At 37.9% G+C, this 16655-nt stretch overlaps 2 protein-coding genes across 2 annotated transcripts; both read left to right on the forward strand.

The window, feature by feature from the left end:
* Positions 1-3940: 3940 nt before the first annotated feature.
* On the forward strand, positions 3941-5416 carry LOC108431618 (transcription factor HES-5-like). The gene is made up of 2 exons (XM_017704889.2): positions 3941-4042; positions 4151-5416. The coding sequence occupies exons 1-2, from the start codon at positions 3980-3982 to the stop codon at positions 4574-4576; spliced, it is 489 nt and encodes a 162-aa protein (XP_017560378.1). The 5' UTR covers positions 3941-3979; the 3' UTR covers positions 4577-5416.
* A 4099-nt stretch (positions 5417-9515) lies between these two features.
* Positions 9516-10587, forward strand: LOC108431616 (transcription factor HES-5-like). Its single transcript, XM_017704886.2, has 2 exons — positions 9516-9619; positions 9736-10587. The coding sequence occupies exons 1-2, from the start codon at positions 9557-9559 to the stop codon at positions 10162-10164; spliced, it is 492 nt and encodes a 163-aa protein (XP_017560375.1). The 5' UTR covers positions 9516-9556; the 3' UTR covers positions 10165-10587.
* Positions 10588-16655: the final 6068 nt, after the last annotated feature.

Raw genomic sequence — 16655 nt, forward strand, 5'->3', positions numbered from 1 at the left:
ACTCAGCTTCAAGGCCTCAGGAGGAAGCATCTTGTCTTTTTTCACTTGAAAGCAAAAGCAAACAGCATCAAACATGCCTGCCTATATGGACCTTGCTCCTCAGGACAACATCCAGTATGCCAGGTACTTTAAAATAGATACCATCTTTACATCTGGGAAATAAGAAATTTTGCATTGTATGTTTGTGTGCAGGACACTGATGTATATTCTTCTCTTCCTCCAGGTGTAAACTCCACAGCTTGGAGAGGAAGTGCTTCAGCAAAGTGGAGAAACTGAAGTCAACCCTTGAAGAACATCTCCATAACGGGATCCCCACTTCAGATCTTCTGGAGAAGACAGTTTCCTTCTTCACCATGAAAAAAACTGTGGTCTTTCCCAGCGGTTACTCGAGGTGCGCCCGTGATATTCTACGACTCTTTCCATCCCCAACAGAAGACGTGGCACCACTGTGTTGCCAACAGTGAGCATTTAAAGTGAGAGCTGTGATGAGGAAGTTCTCTTGCGTGCTCTTGAGAAAGCTACCTCTGAACTACCTCTGCCTTGGATGGCACCTTTCTGGCACTTTCACGATGGACGCTGCAGGTTTTGGAGATGATTGAATGCAAATGTGCTCCATGAGGGTACGCAGTCTTGTGGAAGCATTGCAGTGAACTTGATGCAATTTATGCATTTACTTTAAAAATGTAGATCTCTGTTTTCCTCTCATTGAGAGATGCTATTGTTACAGATATCGTTGAAATAATGAAACAATGAGCATGACGTCTGCTGGAGGACGTGATGGCTCACCCTATAAAATGTTTGATTAATCCTTAAAGATACAATGTATCATTTTATTGAGACTTGACTTGCTGATTTTTGTTTTGAATCAGTTTAATGTGTAATGTATACATTTTCCCTTATGAAATAAACATTATTTCACATCTATTCACACGAAATGTCCATCTTGTCTTGTCTTGTCAGCTACAGATGCACTGCAGGTGAATATTCACACATGCACACCGTCTTCCAGAATTATTGGCACCCTTAAAGTGATAAAGCAAAGAATGAAAAAAATACTTTGTTGGTTATCAAGAGAAATCTTTTCAAAGGATGAGGACTTTTTCTAAACCAGTTGTACCATCAATTCTGGAAAGCAGTGCTCTTGCTTAGCCATCTGAGGAAACATGTCTTATGAGTCCTGAGAAATAGTGTTGATATCTGGTTTTGGTGAGAAAATATGAGTCAGGATAACAGCTGTACTTAAAAATCCAGCCTTGTTAGCATTGAAGACCTTAAGTCCTCCCTCAGGCATCATCATCTTAAATAGGGATTCCATCAATGTATCAAAAAATTCTGCAAAATTCCAGGTTTGGTGAGAAATTCTTCCAAAGGTACAGAAATTCTGAGTCAGAATTGTTTACAGTGGTGGTGATAGGAACCAGACGTCCTACGTTTTGCCTCTAAGGATTCACAGAAAGTCATTATATTAAATTGTTATAATTGCTGATGCCTGAGACACAGTTTTAAGATAAATAGGGTTTTGGCCCAAAACCATTTTTAAAGCTTATGCTTGGTGGAAAAGTACCTGAAGACAATATATTTCATTTTTTCAGACTTACAACCATGGTACCATTATCAAGATAGCATAAAAACAGTCACATGACACGTTTAGGTCCATTTAGGATAGTAAATAAAAGTTTTTTATTTACCACAAATAAAATACTACAAATGAACTTGAGCTTTATTTACAGATTGCTGTTTACATTATTCAGTCTAATGCAAGATAGTACAATTGGGAAGTAATATAGGAAATTGGAATATATTGTAATATTGTGAATATATTCCAAAATCTAAACATTTGAGGAAAAAACTCTTATATTACAATATATATATATATATATATATATATATATATATATATATATATTACAATTTATAATTCTACACTGCATCTATAATGTAACAGTTATTCCAGTCTTCCATGAATCTGAAACCACACACATCAGTATTTCATCAGCAATTCAGCAGTTTATTTTAATTGACTGAATTCTTTCTTTAGTTGATGAATTAGCATATTGAAGTTCATTGAAGGTGTTTAATTAGTTCTCTACACAGTGTGTTGTACCTCTTCTTAAACTATACGTTCTTACTAATGGAAGCTGACTAATGTGATAAACGCTGACTGACTTGTTAGTGCACCCAGGTTAACGTTAGCTGGGAAAGGCTGTATGCATGAGACTGTTGAAGCAGGTCAGCGATGGTTATCTGAAAAGCTTTCACCCCAGAGGGTGTGTTGACCAGCTGTGTGTAGAGGTGATTAGCATTTAAGAAGGCACACTTCCATTGATCAGTCAAAGCCTTTTCAGTGGGCAGAGTGTGGGAAAGCTTAGGACAGCAGAGTCACAGCTTTACTGCTCATTATGTCAGTGTTGTGATGTAAACAATTTGTTAAAGACTATATTTTGCACATATTGAAAATAATAAAAAAATTATTAAAAGAATTTCTAAAATTGCTTCATGTTACAAAAGTTGTGTATTATATTATTTATCATTTCTTGTTGTTTCCAGAATATTTTGGAATGTTTAAATAAAACATCTAAAATTAAGTTTTGGTGGTTAGATTCTGATGTTTAGAGCTACAATGTGAGCTTAAGTGTATCTAAAGTAATGATTAAAATGACAGTTATAAACTCTGGGATGGTATGAATGAATACAAACAGAGAAATAAAAATAACGTAGACATATAGTGAGGTGCAAAGGTCTGAGACCACATTGAATTCTTAATTTTCTTCATTTAAACCTGGAAATAAACTATATGTTTTAGAATTTGGAAAAAAGACCATAACAAATATTTAGGATTCTCTATTATTTCGAGGTCACTATTCAAATTCAAGCTGAACATATCAAGGCCTTTATATCAAAAAGGTCAGCTTGATTTTCAGTTTTATCTCTTCCACTAGAGCTCATGTTCGAATGGCTTGCAGGTAAATTTGATCAACTCTTTAGAGGTGTCTGCACAAACTAATGTGTCCAGGCTTTTGGACCCCACTGTCTGAACTGGTAGAGCTTCAGCCAATAAGTATCTTTCCCTCCAAATCGTGAGTGATGTGAAGTTGTTAACAATACAACTCCTGAGCCAGCACTAATGATCCATTCAGCTCTCTGCAGCTTTTATACTCCACTGATCTCAGAACAGAGGACTCAGTGTGGGAAACTCAGACACACTCTCTACTCACACTGACCAACAGCTACAAAACACCATCAATTCTGCTGCACTTGAGAGTATTAACTCTGAATTAAGGCTGCGTGTTTCCAAACTTGTTGAGTAACCTGCTTAAATAAATCACTTTAAAGCTAACAAGACACAGCAATTAACACAGAATTACATGGACAACGTTTATATCATATCATATGTTATACATTATATTAACATTTCTCAATTATAATTATTTCATAGTTATTTTATTTTTATTTATTCTGAAATATTCATTTCATAAATATACTTAGTAATGTTTCATGTAAACTTTTATGAATATAAATCCTGGATGGTTCTGGTTTCAGATGAACTCTAAGGCCAAAAGCCATGATAACCTAAGGATTCTACACTGTTATTTGATACATCCCTCACATGTGTGCAGTGATATTATGGGCATGTGCTCTGTTAGTAACATTGATCAGTCAGCAGATCTGCTCTCCTTAAAGGGTCACCACTTTCCCAGATCCACGCATCGTTCTGAGCCCTTCATCATCACCCCCAACCCCACCACCTGCTCCCCTGAGACACAGACATTGTCTTGAGCAAGAAGATCACTAAGCATGTGGCAGCCCCGCATTCCTCATTGTCTGAACAAGCTCTCCCATTGGCTACAAACTGTGAGAACCTCCAACAAGCCCAAGACCCACACATTCATATGGAGATTTGGGAGTATAAATAGAGGAGACTCAGCCAGTGTAGATCAGACTCGCTCTACAGCGAGATCTACAGCACTGAGATACAGCCATGACTCCTGCAGTAGCCTCAGCTATGACCATCTCAAAGGAGCACCTGCCTCTCAACAACAAGGTAAATTGGGAGACAATTAAAATGAAAACAAATGACCATTTTTACCTACTTTATGAATGATGCTTTTGGTCCAGTTCACTAACCACTGTTCTCCTTCTGTATCTGCAGCTGAGAAAGCCAGTGGTGGAGAAGATGCGCAGAGATCGTATCAACAGCAGCATCGAGCAGCTCAAGACTCTCCTGACTCCAGAGTTCCTCAACCAGCAGCCCGACTCCAAGCTGGAGAAAGCAGACATCCTGGAGATGACGATCAGCTTCCTGAGAAGACAGCAGCAGAAACAGCCTGCTATCTCCACCATTTCAACAGCTGTCAGTCAAGGCTTCTCCAGATGTATCAGTGAGGTTGTGCACTTCCTGTCCAAAGATGAGGTGAAGACACAGTCTCAGAGAAAACTGCTGAACCACTTCCAGAACCTGCAGCCATCAACAGAAGAGAAACGGAGGGAAAGTGATCTCCCTCTGCTGAGCTCCACAGATCAACTGACCATGAGTGGGAAGTGTTCAGCCAAGAGTGCCCTCTGGAGGCCCTGGTAGTGTCTGGAAACCAGAAAGTGAAAGACCTACACTTCCCAACCCTCCAAAGTCTATATTAGACATGATCAACACATGATTTTTTTTCATGAAGTTGAACTTGTAGGTGCTGTTTTCCATTTTAGGAAACTTTGATTGTATTGTAAAATACTTTGGAAGACCCTTTAACTTCTTAGGTCTCAAGTGTCAAGTCTGTGTTAGACTTTACTTCTGAATCAGCCTGATTTTACAAAATATTTGAGCATGTTTTGCCCAGGTTTGGTCCAATTTTAAGGACTGCGTTTAGAAACGTATTACATAATGTTTGAAGTATGCTAATTTAATGCCTTCTATGAAAGTTGTCTCATTAAGAGAGGATCATTGATCCTTATCTCCCACATTTCAGTTTCTTTGAAATGTCATTTTTGACCATTGACAGTTTATTGACACGATAAACACTGTTGATTTATTCTTTCTCATTTATTTTTGAGACTTGTGAGTGGAATTAATGTTTGTGCTTTATAAGTGCATCTGTTGGATTATAATTACAAATTTATACCTTAATGAAGGTTTATTTTTATGTATATTTTATTGTTGTTTGTGTAACACATTCTGGCATTAACAGTATCTGTTTAGATGTTTTGTAATCACTTGCTGTTTTCTTTCGAGAAATGCTGTATCTGCATTTGGCAGATTTCACCTGGTGGACTTGTGTCTTTTGTAAAGACTGTTAAAGCTGTTGAAACTCTGCTCTGTTATAAGTGCCACATGTCTTGAAGAATCCTTCAAGCAACTGTTGTGATATGTTATCACTCAATCGCTTTGTTGCCTCTGGTAACAACAGAATAAAACATATGAAAAGAATCTCTATTGTCTTGTGAACTTTGTTATGTCATGGAACCAAAACACAGACTTACTGTGGAAGGTAGAAAAATGATTTCTGATACAAACAATAGTAGTGCTCTAGCATTAAAAGCTTTATGAAAAATCATGAATACTGTTTAAGGTAATAAAAAGGTCTAAAAATCTGATATAATGGGCAAAAGTATAGTTTTGTATACTTATGCATAAAATCAAGTTAACACATCCTCTACAGAGAACACAATTCTCCACACCTTAATACACTATTACTGATCAGTTGCTGAATTTAACGTATTGGGGGTGGGGGGTGGGGGTGCAAAATTAATGACACATTTTATATTTTATTTCTTCCAATATGTTAAGCTTATAAATAAAAATAATTTTAAAATAAAAAAATGTCATTTGACAAAGGGTGTTCAAACTTTTGCATACAACTGCGTGTACTGATTTATTGCTTCCTACTATTTTCACCATATAGTCGTAAAGCAGAGCATGTATCAATTCCATACATTGAATCACTTTGGAAATAGCAAAACAAGAACTGGATCCCAAAAACAACTAAATAAAATTTTGAATACAAATTTGTGGGTGTTTACCTTTTATTGGCTGTAACCAGGTATTAATGTATAATTTGATCAATGTTCTTATAAAGTATACCTTTCAATTATTAATGATCACTTAAAGTGACCAAAAGCCTTCCCTGATCTGAATGGAGAACAGTGGAACTAGAAGCCATAAGCAAACCAGACACACTTGTGTTGTTGTTTAATTGAAGGCGGTGAATGAAGAGTTTGTGGGAAACTCACAGAGCCCTCAAGGACAATGGAGTTTAGTGACCAGGGGTCAGGAGGAGGGGCACAGTCTCTAATCCAAAATTCAGTACCACACATTACCATTGCAATGAGAAATGATGGTAACGCATTCCTGTAGGGCAGTGTTCACATAGATAGGCTCTTCATGACCACTGACACAGACCTACACAAACATTTATAAAGGCTTCTTCCAATAAGCATCGTCTGTCATAAAGCCTCTTTTGAGCAACTTTGATGTCACGTTGACAAAACATCTGGGTCAGGTGGCGCTTTTTTCTCACATTGGGTTGTCATGAGACTTTTTTGGGTGAAATGACCCTGACGGAGAAGCGGCTTAGAAAATGGATGGATGGATGGACATAGCATGTTATAACAACTGACCTTGAATCTCACACAGTGACATAATGCTGATGATGTGGCATGGCTTAAATCTTATATAAATGGTAAAATGATCACTGTACCTAAACAGAAAAATCTCAGTTTTGTCTTGACTTGGCAGGCTATGTCATTTTATCAGCGCTATTTCACTGTGCCATACATCAAGTTACAACATCAATGTCATTTTGCCCAAGAGTTACGACAACTTAAGGTCAGAAAGAGAAATATCTGTGTTGCCTGAGATACATATTATGTCCACTTGACACAAAGCTGATAAATGCAACATTTATGACAGATCATGCTTATTGGAATACATGTTTAAAAATGCTTATGTAGGTCTTTATTAGTGGCAATGAAGGGCTTATGTAAGTGTGACGTAGCCTTGTGAAGTGATACTAAATATCCTATATACTGTATCATTAACACATTTATGCTCCTGCTAGAACTTTTAAATTTGCTTCACCACAGCGGTTCTTAACTCTTTAAATGGCCAGGTCCCACCGGCAGGCCCAAAGTTTTATTACACACTTCTATAACCTAAGAAAGGCTCAGCCAGTTTGTACTGAAGTCCCTGTAGTGAGTGAATAATGAGCCTTAGTATGTAATATAAGTGGGATTTGAAGGGCTGCAGCTTCACTGAGCACAAATCTGAAAACAAATTTTTGGTCAAACTGTTTGGCTACTGTATCCAATGTTCTTATTGAACTTTTATCGCTTCATGAGAGTTGACCAAATTGAAAACTAGTCAAATTACAATAATATGAGTAACTTGTACTTTTTTTTTTAGAGAAATCAGAATTTCAGAATTTTTGCCTGTTTTTTAAAATTCCAAATTTGATTCATGTCAAAGACAGGAAACATAAGGGTTATTAAAAATTTCAAATATTATTTGACTAGGCAGTGCCTCATCATGGCCTGACACCAATTTAAGCTATTTTTGTCAAACCAGAAAAAATCTGTGGCCAATTTCCTCATTGAAAATGTAAGTCTTTGAATATTGGATGAAATTATGGTTAACTTACTGTACTTCACACTTTGATTGAAAAAGAAAAATCTGGTGTATAACGATTATTAAGAATGTAGATTGTTTTTAGAGGTGTAGTAATGAATTAAGCCTTCAGTTGGAGGTCTGTGAGAAAATCCTTTAACAAAAATCTACGAGAATTCTTCAAACATTGCCTCATTTTCAGTGTTTACCCCATGCATAACCAGCAACTTTTCAACAAGCTTGTTGGGAACTGCTCGCCCACAGAATAATTAACATTTGAATGGGCACACTTCTTTTGTCAAGCGCTCGCTCTCAATGGCCAGAGTGTGGGAAAGCTCGGGAGAGCAGAATCACAGTTCTTAATGTCATTAGCATCCTAAGCTCCACCAGCCCCCCAGGCGTTTGAGTAAGAGACAGAAACACAAAAAGGCAGACCGTTCTTTGGCTGGCATGTCTCGTCATGACGTGCCACCTAAGACATCCAAATACACGAATCTGATGAGCTCATATTTATCGTATGAAGATAAAGGTGAATTCATCCCAAATGCAGCGCTGGTACTTTGTGGTAAACATGGTATCCTATGTCTTTTTAAATCAAAGTGGTAAGATTAATGAAAATAATGTTCACATATGGTCGAAACAGGAAACTGCACCATTTCAAAGGGGTGAAATAACACTGGTGTAATTCTAGCAACAAGTTAAGCCGTTTTCCCTCCAGATGGTTAGTGATGTCAGGCTCTGTCAACAATGCAACACAGTCTTTAGACATCTCTAACAGTCTATTCAGCACTCTGGAGCTTTTGTCCTCTATTGATCTCAGCACAGAGGACTCAGTGTGGGAAACTCAGGCACGCTCTCTACTCACACTGACCGACAAAGACAAGACACAAGACACATCTGTTACATCTGGACTGCTGCTTTAGGACCTGCTACCTTTGGGATACACTATGAAACTGAGACGTGTACAGTATGTGACTTAGATGAATCACTGGTGGAAACTTAGATCTTCAAAACAGTCGCTTTCCAAGACAAAGCAAGAACATTCTTAATTTTGTGGTAGAGATGGCATGATACCACATTTTATTTTCCACTACTGATACTGATACTGAAACGATTAACCATTAACCATTTAAAATGAGCCTGTAAATTTTTTTAAAAGATAATAAACATCTAAAAGTAGAGTGGTTTGAATTCCCTCCAATGTCCAATCTAGCATTTTTGTTATTGATACCGATATGCAATCTGTACTATTAATGTACATTAATGTAACAATATCTCTTCAATAAAAATGTATTGGTCCATTTGTCACTACATAAATATCAGCTCAAATGAGAGTAATACTATAAACAATAATAAAATGTTTCACATAATTGAAACACTGGATCGCAACAGTTGGAAACTGTTATATTAGGGTCAAATTTCTGTTATATATAATACGAGTTACAGATTGTCTTTAGAAGTGTGCTCAGTGTTTATGCATTAAATAAATAAACTTTCCAAACTCATTTTGTGAAATAAGCCTTTATTATTGGCTCAAAAATGATTCCCTAATTGAAATTGACAACATAATTCAAGAATTTAGGTGTGCTCCACACGTGTGCACCGCGATGATAGACGTGTGCTCTGTCAATGACACTGATTTCAGCATCAAGGTACAGATCTGCTCTCTTTAAAGGGTCACCACTTTCCCAGATTCACACAGTCCCTCTCCATCACCCCCACCCCTCCACCTGCTCCCCTGAGACATGGACATTGTCCTCAGCTAGAAGATCACTGAGCATGTGGCAGCCTCACATTCCTCATTGTCTATTTGAGCTCTCCCATTGGCTACAAACTGTGAGAACCTCCAACAAGCCCAAGACCCACACATTCATATGGAGATTTGGGAGTATAAATAGAGGAGACTCAGCCAGTGTAGATCAGACTCGCTCTACACAGAGAGATCTACAGCACTGAGATACAGCCATGACTCCTGCAGTAGCTTCAGCTATGACCATCTCAAAGGAGCACCTGGCTCTTAACAACAAGGTAAATTGGGAGACAATTAAAATGAAAACAAATGACCATTTTTACCTACTTTATGAATGATGAGTTATGCTTTTGGTCCAGTTCACTAACCATTGTTCTCCTTTTTGTATCTGCAGCTGAGAAAGCCAGTGGTGGAGAAGATGCGCAGAGATCGTATCAACAGCAGCATCGAGCAGCTCAAGACACTCCTGACTCCAGAGTTCCTCAACCAGCAGCCCGACTCCAAGTTGGAGAAAGCAGACATCCTGGAGATGACGGTCAGCTTCCTGAGAAGACAGCAGCAGAAACAGCCTGCTTTCTCCACCAGTTCAACAGCTGTCAGTCAAGGCTTCTCCAGATGTATCCATGAGATTGTGAACTTCCTGTCCAAAGATGAGGTGAAGACACAGTCTCAGAGAAAACTGCTGAACCACTTCCAGAACCTGCAGCCATCAACAGACAAGAGCAATAGAAAACTTGTCCTACCGCAAACGAGGTGCCCAGATCAGCAGACCATGAGCACAAAAGAGAATCCAGTGAAGAGCAGCCTCTGGAGGCCCTGGTAGTCCTACAGTCTGGACCTTATCTCTATTGAACACTGTTGACCACATTGGTCTCATGTGAGAGTTGATAATTATGAATAGTTTTTTTTGTTGGGTAAAGTTTACTCATGTCCTTAACTTATGATAAGTTGTTCTGATCTATTATGTGCTTCACATTGTTTCTACCACAAATGCAGAACCGTACTACCTGTTTTGTGAAAACATGCTCACTTCTTCAGAGAAGAAATTAACATTTACCTTTCATAAAGGCTTGTGTTTATTTGTGACTATTAATGTCATACTGACGTTCTGATGCCCGCTTCACTTTATAGTGAATAATAATGCGTCCTTCTGTGAAGGCATTGAGTGTTTTAGTGATGAAACAAAAATATTCATTGAATGTATTGTAATCACGACATGGCGAAATAAAACAATCAATGAAATGTCTGTCTCATTGTCAGTCCCTTACTAGAAAGCACATTTAGAGAAGGCCAATGCTGGCCATGGTCTCATTCTTGAAAATGATTTATCTACTTATGCAAATGAATACCTCTGGTCAAATGACATGTTTTGTTGATGTAGGTTAATTTGAATGTGAAAATAACACATACATACAATACAGGGACCATTAAAAAGAGTAAAATATAAAATGTGCTGAAACCTTCGCACAGGCCACATTTTATGTTTTGTTTATTTTTTCCCCCCATTATACATCCATCCATCCATCCATCCATCCATCCATTTTCTAAGCCGCTTCTCCGTCAGGGTCGTGGGTGGATGCTGGAGCCTATCCCAGCAGTCTTCGGGCGGAAGGCAGGATACACCCTGGATGGGTCGCCAGTCCATCGCAGGGCAGACAGACAGACACAGACAGTCACTCACACACTCACACCTAGGGGCAATTTAGCACGTCCAATTGGCCTGACTGCATGTCTTTGGACTGTGGGAGGAAACCGGAGAACCCGGAGGAAACCCACGCAGACACAGGGAGAACATGCAAACTCCACACAGAGAGGACCCCGGTCGCCCGGCCAGGGAATCGAACCCAGGCCCTCCTCGCTGTGAGGCGACAGCGCTACCCACCACGCCACCGTGCCGCCCTCCCCCCATTATGTTAAATTTAACAAATAAACATTAATAGCGCATTCAAAGGTGCAGGAGTGTGTAGAGGATGCGTTCACTTACTTTTGCATCATTTGGCCAGGGGCGCCTAAACTTTTGCACACAACTGTAGAATGAAATGCCATTCAGTTCTTAGGCTTAAGACTGAATCTATAGCTTTTCCACTTTGTATTTGGTACAGTATGTATGCAGTTTATTATTAAATCCACAAATATTTATATTCCTCCACATCCCTTGGTGCCCAAATACTCCGGTTCTGAGGCTGGATGGTGTTTTTATAATGCTAATGATGCTCGGCTGCGATTCCTGTTTCCAGAGGTTTCCCACACTCCTTTGCATTCAGAGAATTTGGAACAAACAATAAAAGTGTGTCCATTCAGATGCTAATGGTCCCTGGGGAGCCAATCACTCCCTGGGGCAATCTGGGCAATATTTGTCGTCTAATGAAGAGAGAAAACACAAAGAGTGAAAGCAGCAGTGCGACTCAGATCTGCCAGCGCTCCACTGAAATACACAGCACTGTCAGTTTAGTTCAGTTTTAGAGTTGAGTTTAGGCCTCAAAACTAGTTCAAATGTGCTTTTTTCTTGGGTGTTTTTGACCATGTATTGAAGTTCTTAACCTTCAGAGCATGAAGTCAAATCAGTCTCTTAAAAACATGGTTCTTCAAGGGCTTTAGTAAAGACAATGGTTCCCTATAGAACCATGAACACTCAAAGAACTTTTTGCATGATTAAATGATTCTTTACATGATGAAACAGTTCTTTAGAGTGATGGAGAAGTTGTAAATGATTCTCTATAACATGATATATTATGATGTCAGGCTTGTAACAATAGAAGAACCATTGGTGCCATATAGAACCATTTACAACTTCTCCATCAATCTAAAGAACTGTTTCATCATGTAAAGAACCATTTAATCACACAAAAAGTTCTTTGAGTGTTCTACATCAAAACAGACATTCTCCATCAATCTGAAGAACCATTTTATCATGAAAAAAAAAATGTAAGCATTCAAACGTGGTTTTTTTTGAGTGTTCATTGTTCTATATGGAGCCATTGTCTTTATTAAAGAACCCTTGATAAAACATCTTTTTATGGGATGGTTATTTCTGAAGTACACAGCACTTTTTTACAGTGCCATTGCCAATTCTGAGGGGAGATTCATGGCATTAAAAAGCCTGAACTGAATTCATGAAACACTTTTTGAACTTTTCATTCTTATACATATATATATATATATATATATATATATATATATATATGGTACTTCAAAGCCTTGAGAGGTTTTTTCTGTCTAAACCAAATAACTGTTCAATCTTTTTTCGTAATTTCATTTTAAGTAATGGATCTCATCACCAAATTGGCACTTTGGCTAACATAACCTACTAAATTAAACGTTTTAAGACTATAATCTCCAAAAATGACTTTGTTACAGGGCTGAAGTGGGAAGCACAGTGATCATATTCCCCATTAAGCTGATATTAATGCAGTAAAAACATATCAATTTATACAATATAGAGCCGAGGGAAAGCTCAGTGATTGTTTAAATCGAAATGTTTTCATTAAAACTTCAGTTTGAAGCCATTTTTATTTTATTAGTGTTTAAAATAAATGCATCTTTATAAAGTGAAAATAAAATAAGCAGCATTTAGGAGTGATTAGCATGACAGGGTGCCCATGTTGACTGCTAACTACCATTAACCACACAGTTACACACACACACACACACACACACACACACACACACACACAGTTACACACAGACATACACACACACACAAACACTTACACACAGTTACACACACAGACACACATCACACACATCACACATCACACATCACACACACACACACACATATGTAGATTATACATTTCCCATTTCAATGCTTCAAAGTATAATTCATTCATTCATTCATTCATTCATTCATTCATTTTCTAAGCCGCTTCTCCGTCAGGGTTGCGGGGGGATGCCGGATCCTATCCCAGCAGTCTTCGGGCGGAAGGCAGGATACACCCTGGACAGGTCACCAGTCCATCGCAGGGCAAAGTATAATCAACAACAGAATTTACTGAAGTAATTATCATTTAATATCTGGTTCTGTTCAGCTGAACTCTACAGGGGAAGAACATGAAAATTAGTGCACATTTTCTAATTTATTTGCCAAGTTGAACATGTTAGAAAAAAGAAATCACACAATGTTAAATGGTCATAGCTTTTCCACAGTCTGTGTGGAGGGCGCATTAACTTGTTTTTACTTGGAAAATCAACAAATAAACAAAACTTTGGCACACAACTGCAAATGTTTTTGTCCTTTCTCAGTGCTTAGAGTTCTGTGCAATGCAGAATGTTTTATCTTAGTAACAAAAAAAAAGACATTTAAAGTTGACGAACTGTCCATCATTGTATATATTTTTGATGTAAAAAATAGCATATCTATATTTACAGATATGTGGTGACCATATTACTTAACGTGCAGAGAAATTTGGATGTGGTGGCAATGACAAAACAAACAAAACTTACTGTAAACTGAAGTGATGGAAGAGCATCCCTTTCAGAACTTAATTACCGCTCAAGTGAATTAAACTTTTGAGACAGTTGTTTTCCTCGATTTACTTTCAATATAACTCAAAGTATACATTTTAAATATTTTAATATATTCACTGACAAGACAAGTATAAGTCTCAGTGCTGTTTATATACTCATATAACACAGGTCCATTATAAAGGTGAACTTCAAAAACTTAGGCCAGCTTGGCTTATAACCTGTAACACAGTGCATTAAATAAAATTGGCTTTCTGCTGTTCATGATGCTCAGACCAGACAAATCCCTTGAGAGGTGAAAGGATGGAAAGATGCAGTTCTCACTATAACATGCTGGAGTTAGACTTCTGTTGGCCAGTCTGCCAGATTCTGCTGGATTTGTCCAGGGCCTCTAGAGGGCGCTCTTGACTTGTGTAAATGGGTTTATGTTAAGTTAAAAGTTTATTTTATAAAGGAGGAACTGGTTAATCTGACAACATACAAAGTCAAGTCCATTCAACAGGAGAAATGATCCTTCACTGTGAAATCCTGCCTTCTTCCCCCCCAGGATTACACACTGCCAGAAAGAAGATATGGTCCGAGTACACTTTAGCCCTTTAAGATGCAAACAATGTAAATACACCGTTAAAGATGCAGAATTTGTGCATTTGTTTACCTTTAATGAGTTTTAAAGTCTATATGTTAAGGCAAATATGTACATTTTTTAAAAATTAAAAAAGTTGAATTTATTCAAGTTAATTATTTACCAGAAAAGGTAAAAATATAAAGCCTGGAGTCCACACAACTTTAAAGGGCCAATATCCCTCATCCTTCTAGCATTTAACTTTTTTTTCCCACTAAATACAAATTATAACTTTATGTATCTAAAACTCATAATTCATCGTTACCTGAGCATTTTCCACAGCTTAGTTTCTGACTGTGGGCTGTTTGGATGGGGGAATGGGGTATGGGCCCTTGGATACATTTATGCTCTATAAATAAAGGTTCCAACACAGCGACAGCATTTTTTTTTTGCATTTTTCTTTTTATTTGTATCTGTACTGAATCTACAAAAAATAAAAATATTTGAAAAACATGAAAGAATTTGAATCAAATACAACAGACGTCTGAAACAACATACATTTGAAAGAGCATAATAATAATAATAATAATAATAATAATAATAAGATAGTCCTTTATTAGTCCCACAATGGGGAAATTCTCAACACAATGGGTAAACAACAACAACAACAACAACAACAACAGTCTATAATAATTGGAATAACCCAGAATACAGGGTAGCATTTTAATGTAGGTGTGGCCTAAAATAAGCAGTAAAGTGATGGAAACACTTTGAATGGCCAGTAGTGTATTAATCAATCATGTTTAATTCCAATATCCAACAATATTGAGTAACTCTTTTACTCCAGTCACTCCTTTGATCTTCCCAAGACTGTTCACTGATCCCTCTGCACCGTTCATGATGATCCTCATATGGGACAAACTTTTGTCAATGCTCCACCCTTATGTCCCGCACCTAAACATCCAGAAGTGTGCCTATTCCCTTGTGAACCTTCTTCTTGCCCACAGCAGTATGAATGAGCAAATGACAGCAGGAAAAAAGCACTTTCCTCCTAATATCCATAAGTGTGTCTACTCCCCTGAGTGGGCCCATACTATTTATTGGCTGGTGGGGTTTAGGACATTAATGACCTTTGACGGTAATTCCTCCCTCCAGAACTTTCCCACACTCTGACCATTGTGAGAGAGGATGAAGAACAGTGGACGTGTGTCTATTCACATGCTAATGTGTCTTTGAAGCAGCTCTTGAAAAGCCACTCAGTGGTTGGTTTGTCTGAAAGTGCTCTTCTCAGTGATGAGACTGACTGGAAGGAACTATAATTACCACAAACTATTAACGTTCACTTTAGCTGGAGTGACAATGTTTCCCACATCTGACACAACAGCAACTGCAAAATGTCTCACCAACAAGATGGAATTCACCTGCAACACGGATGTGAAGGCAGTCACCTGAACATTTAGTCTGCAGCAGTTTTATTTCATCCTAGTTTTTGATCTGTTTTTAGTTTATTTTTTACCAATTTGCCATTTTATTTTTTTCAAATTTATTATTATAATATACTTTATTAGAACCAAAGTTTGTCTTATTGTACTGTTTTTTTTATTATTATTTATTGTGCTTTTTTTTCTTTCTTTCTTTTTTTTTTTTTTTACAATTTTATCAGTTCTTTTCAGAGCCCTGCTGGTGACATCACATATAAACAAAAAATAATGCATGGCCATACCTTATTAACGCATGGGAACAAGATCTTAATGCGTGGCCACAACTTATTAAGTTGTGGGAATGAGAACACAGCTTACTAAGTTGTGGCCACGCATTAGGATCTCGCTCCCACGCTTTACTAAGTCATGGCCACGACTTAATTATCTCATTCCCATGCCTTGCTAAGTCGTGGCCACAAATTAATCATCTCATTCCCACACCTTACTAAGTTGTGGCCATGCATTATTTTCATTTATACAGGATGTCACCAGCGGGGCTCCATAGTTCTTTCTGATTCCAATGATTTTGTTTTGCTTTGGTATGTTTACAGTCAGATTTGTCCACCACTCCTACTTCTTCAGCCCCTGATTTCAGTATTGGCTTGGCTACACTGTAAATGAGGGCTAATTCAGCTCCAGAGGTTGTGGAATTATCAGAGGGAATTAGTTTCACAGGGTAAAACTGAAAGCACACAGTCTGGAGAATTCTGAGGAGAAAACCGAGGAGCTGTCTAAAATTGTGGACGTAGACGTCACAACCGGTGGAGTCTCAGCTGATCTCCTCTGCACTGGCACAGACCAAAGCAC

This window comes from Pygocentrus nattereri, chromosome 21, assembly GCF_015220715.1.
Source record: "Pygocentrus nattereri isolate fPygNat1 chromosome 21, fPygNat1.pri, whole genome shotgun sequence".
NCBI lineage: Eukaryota > Metazoa > Chordata > Actinopteri > Characiformes > Serrasalmidae > Pygocentrus > Pygocentrus nattereri.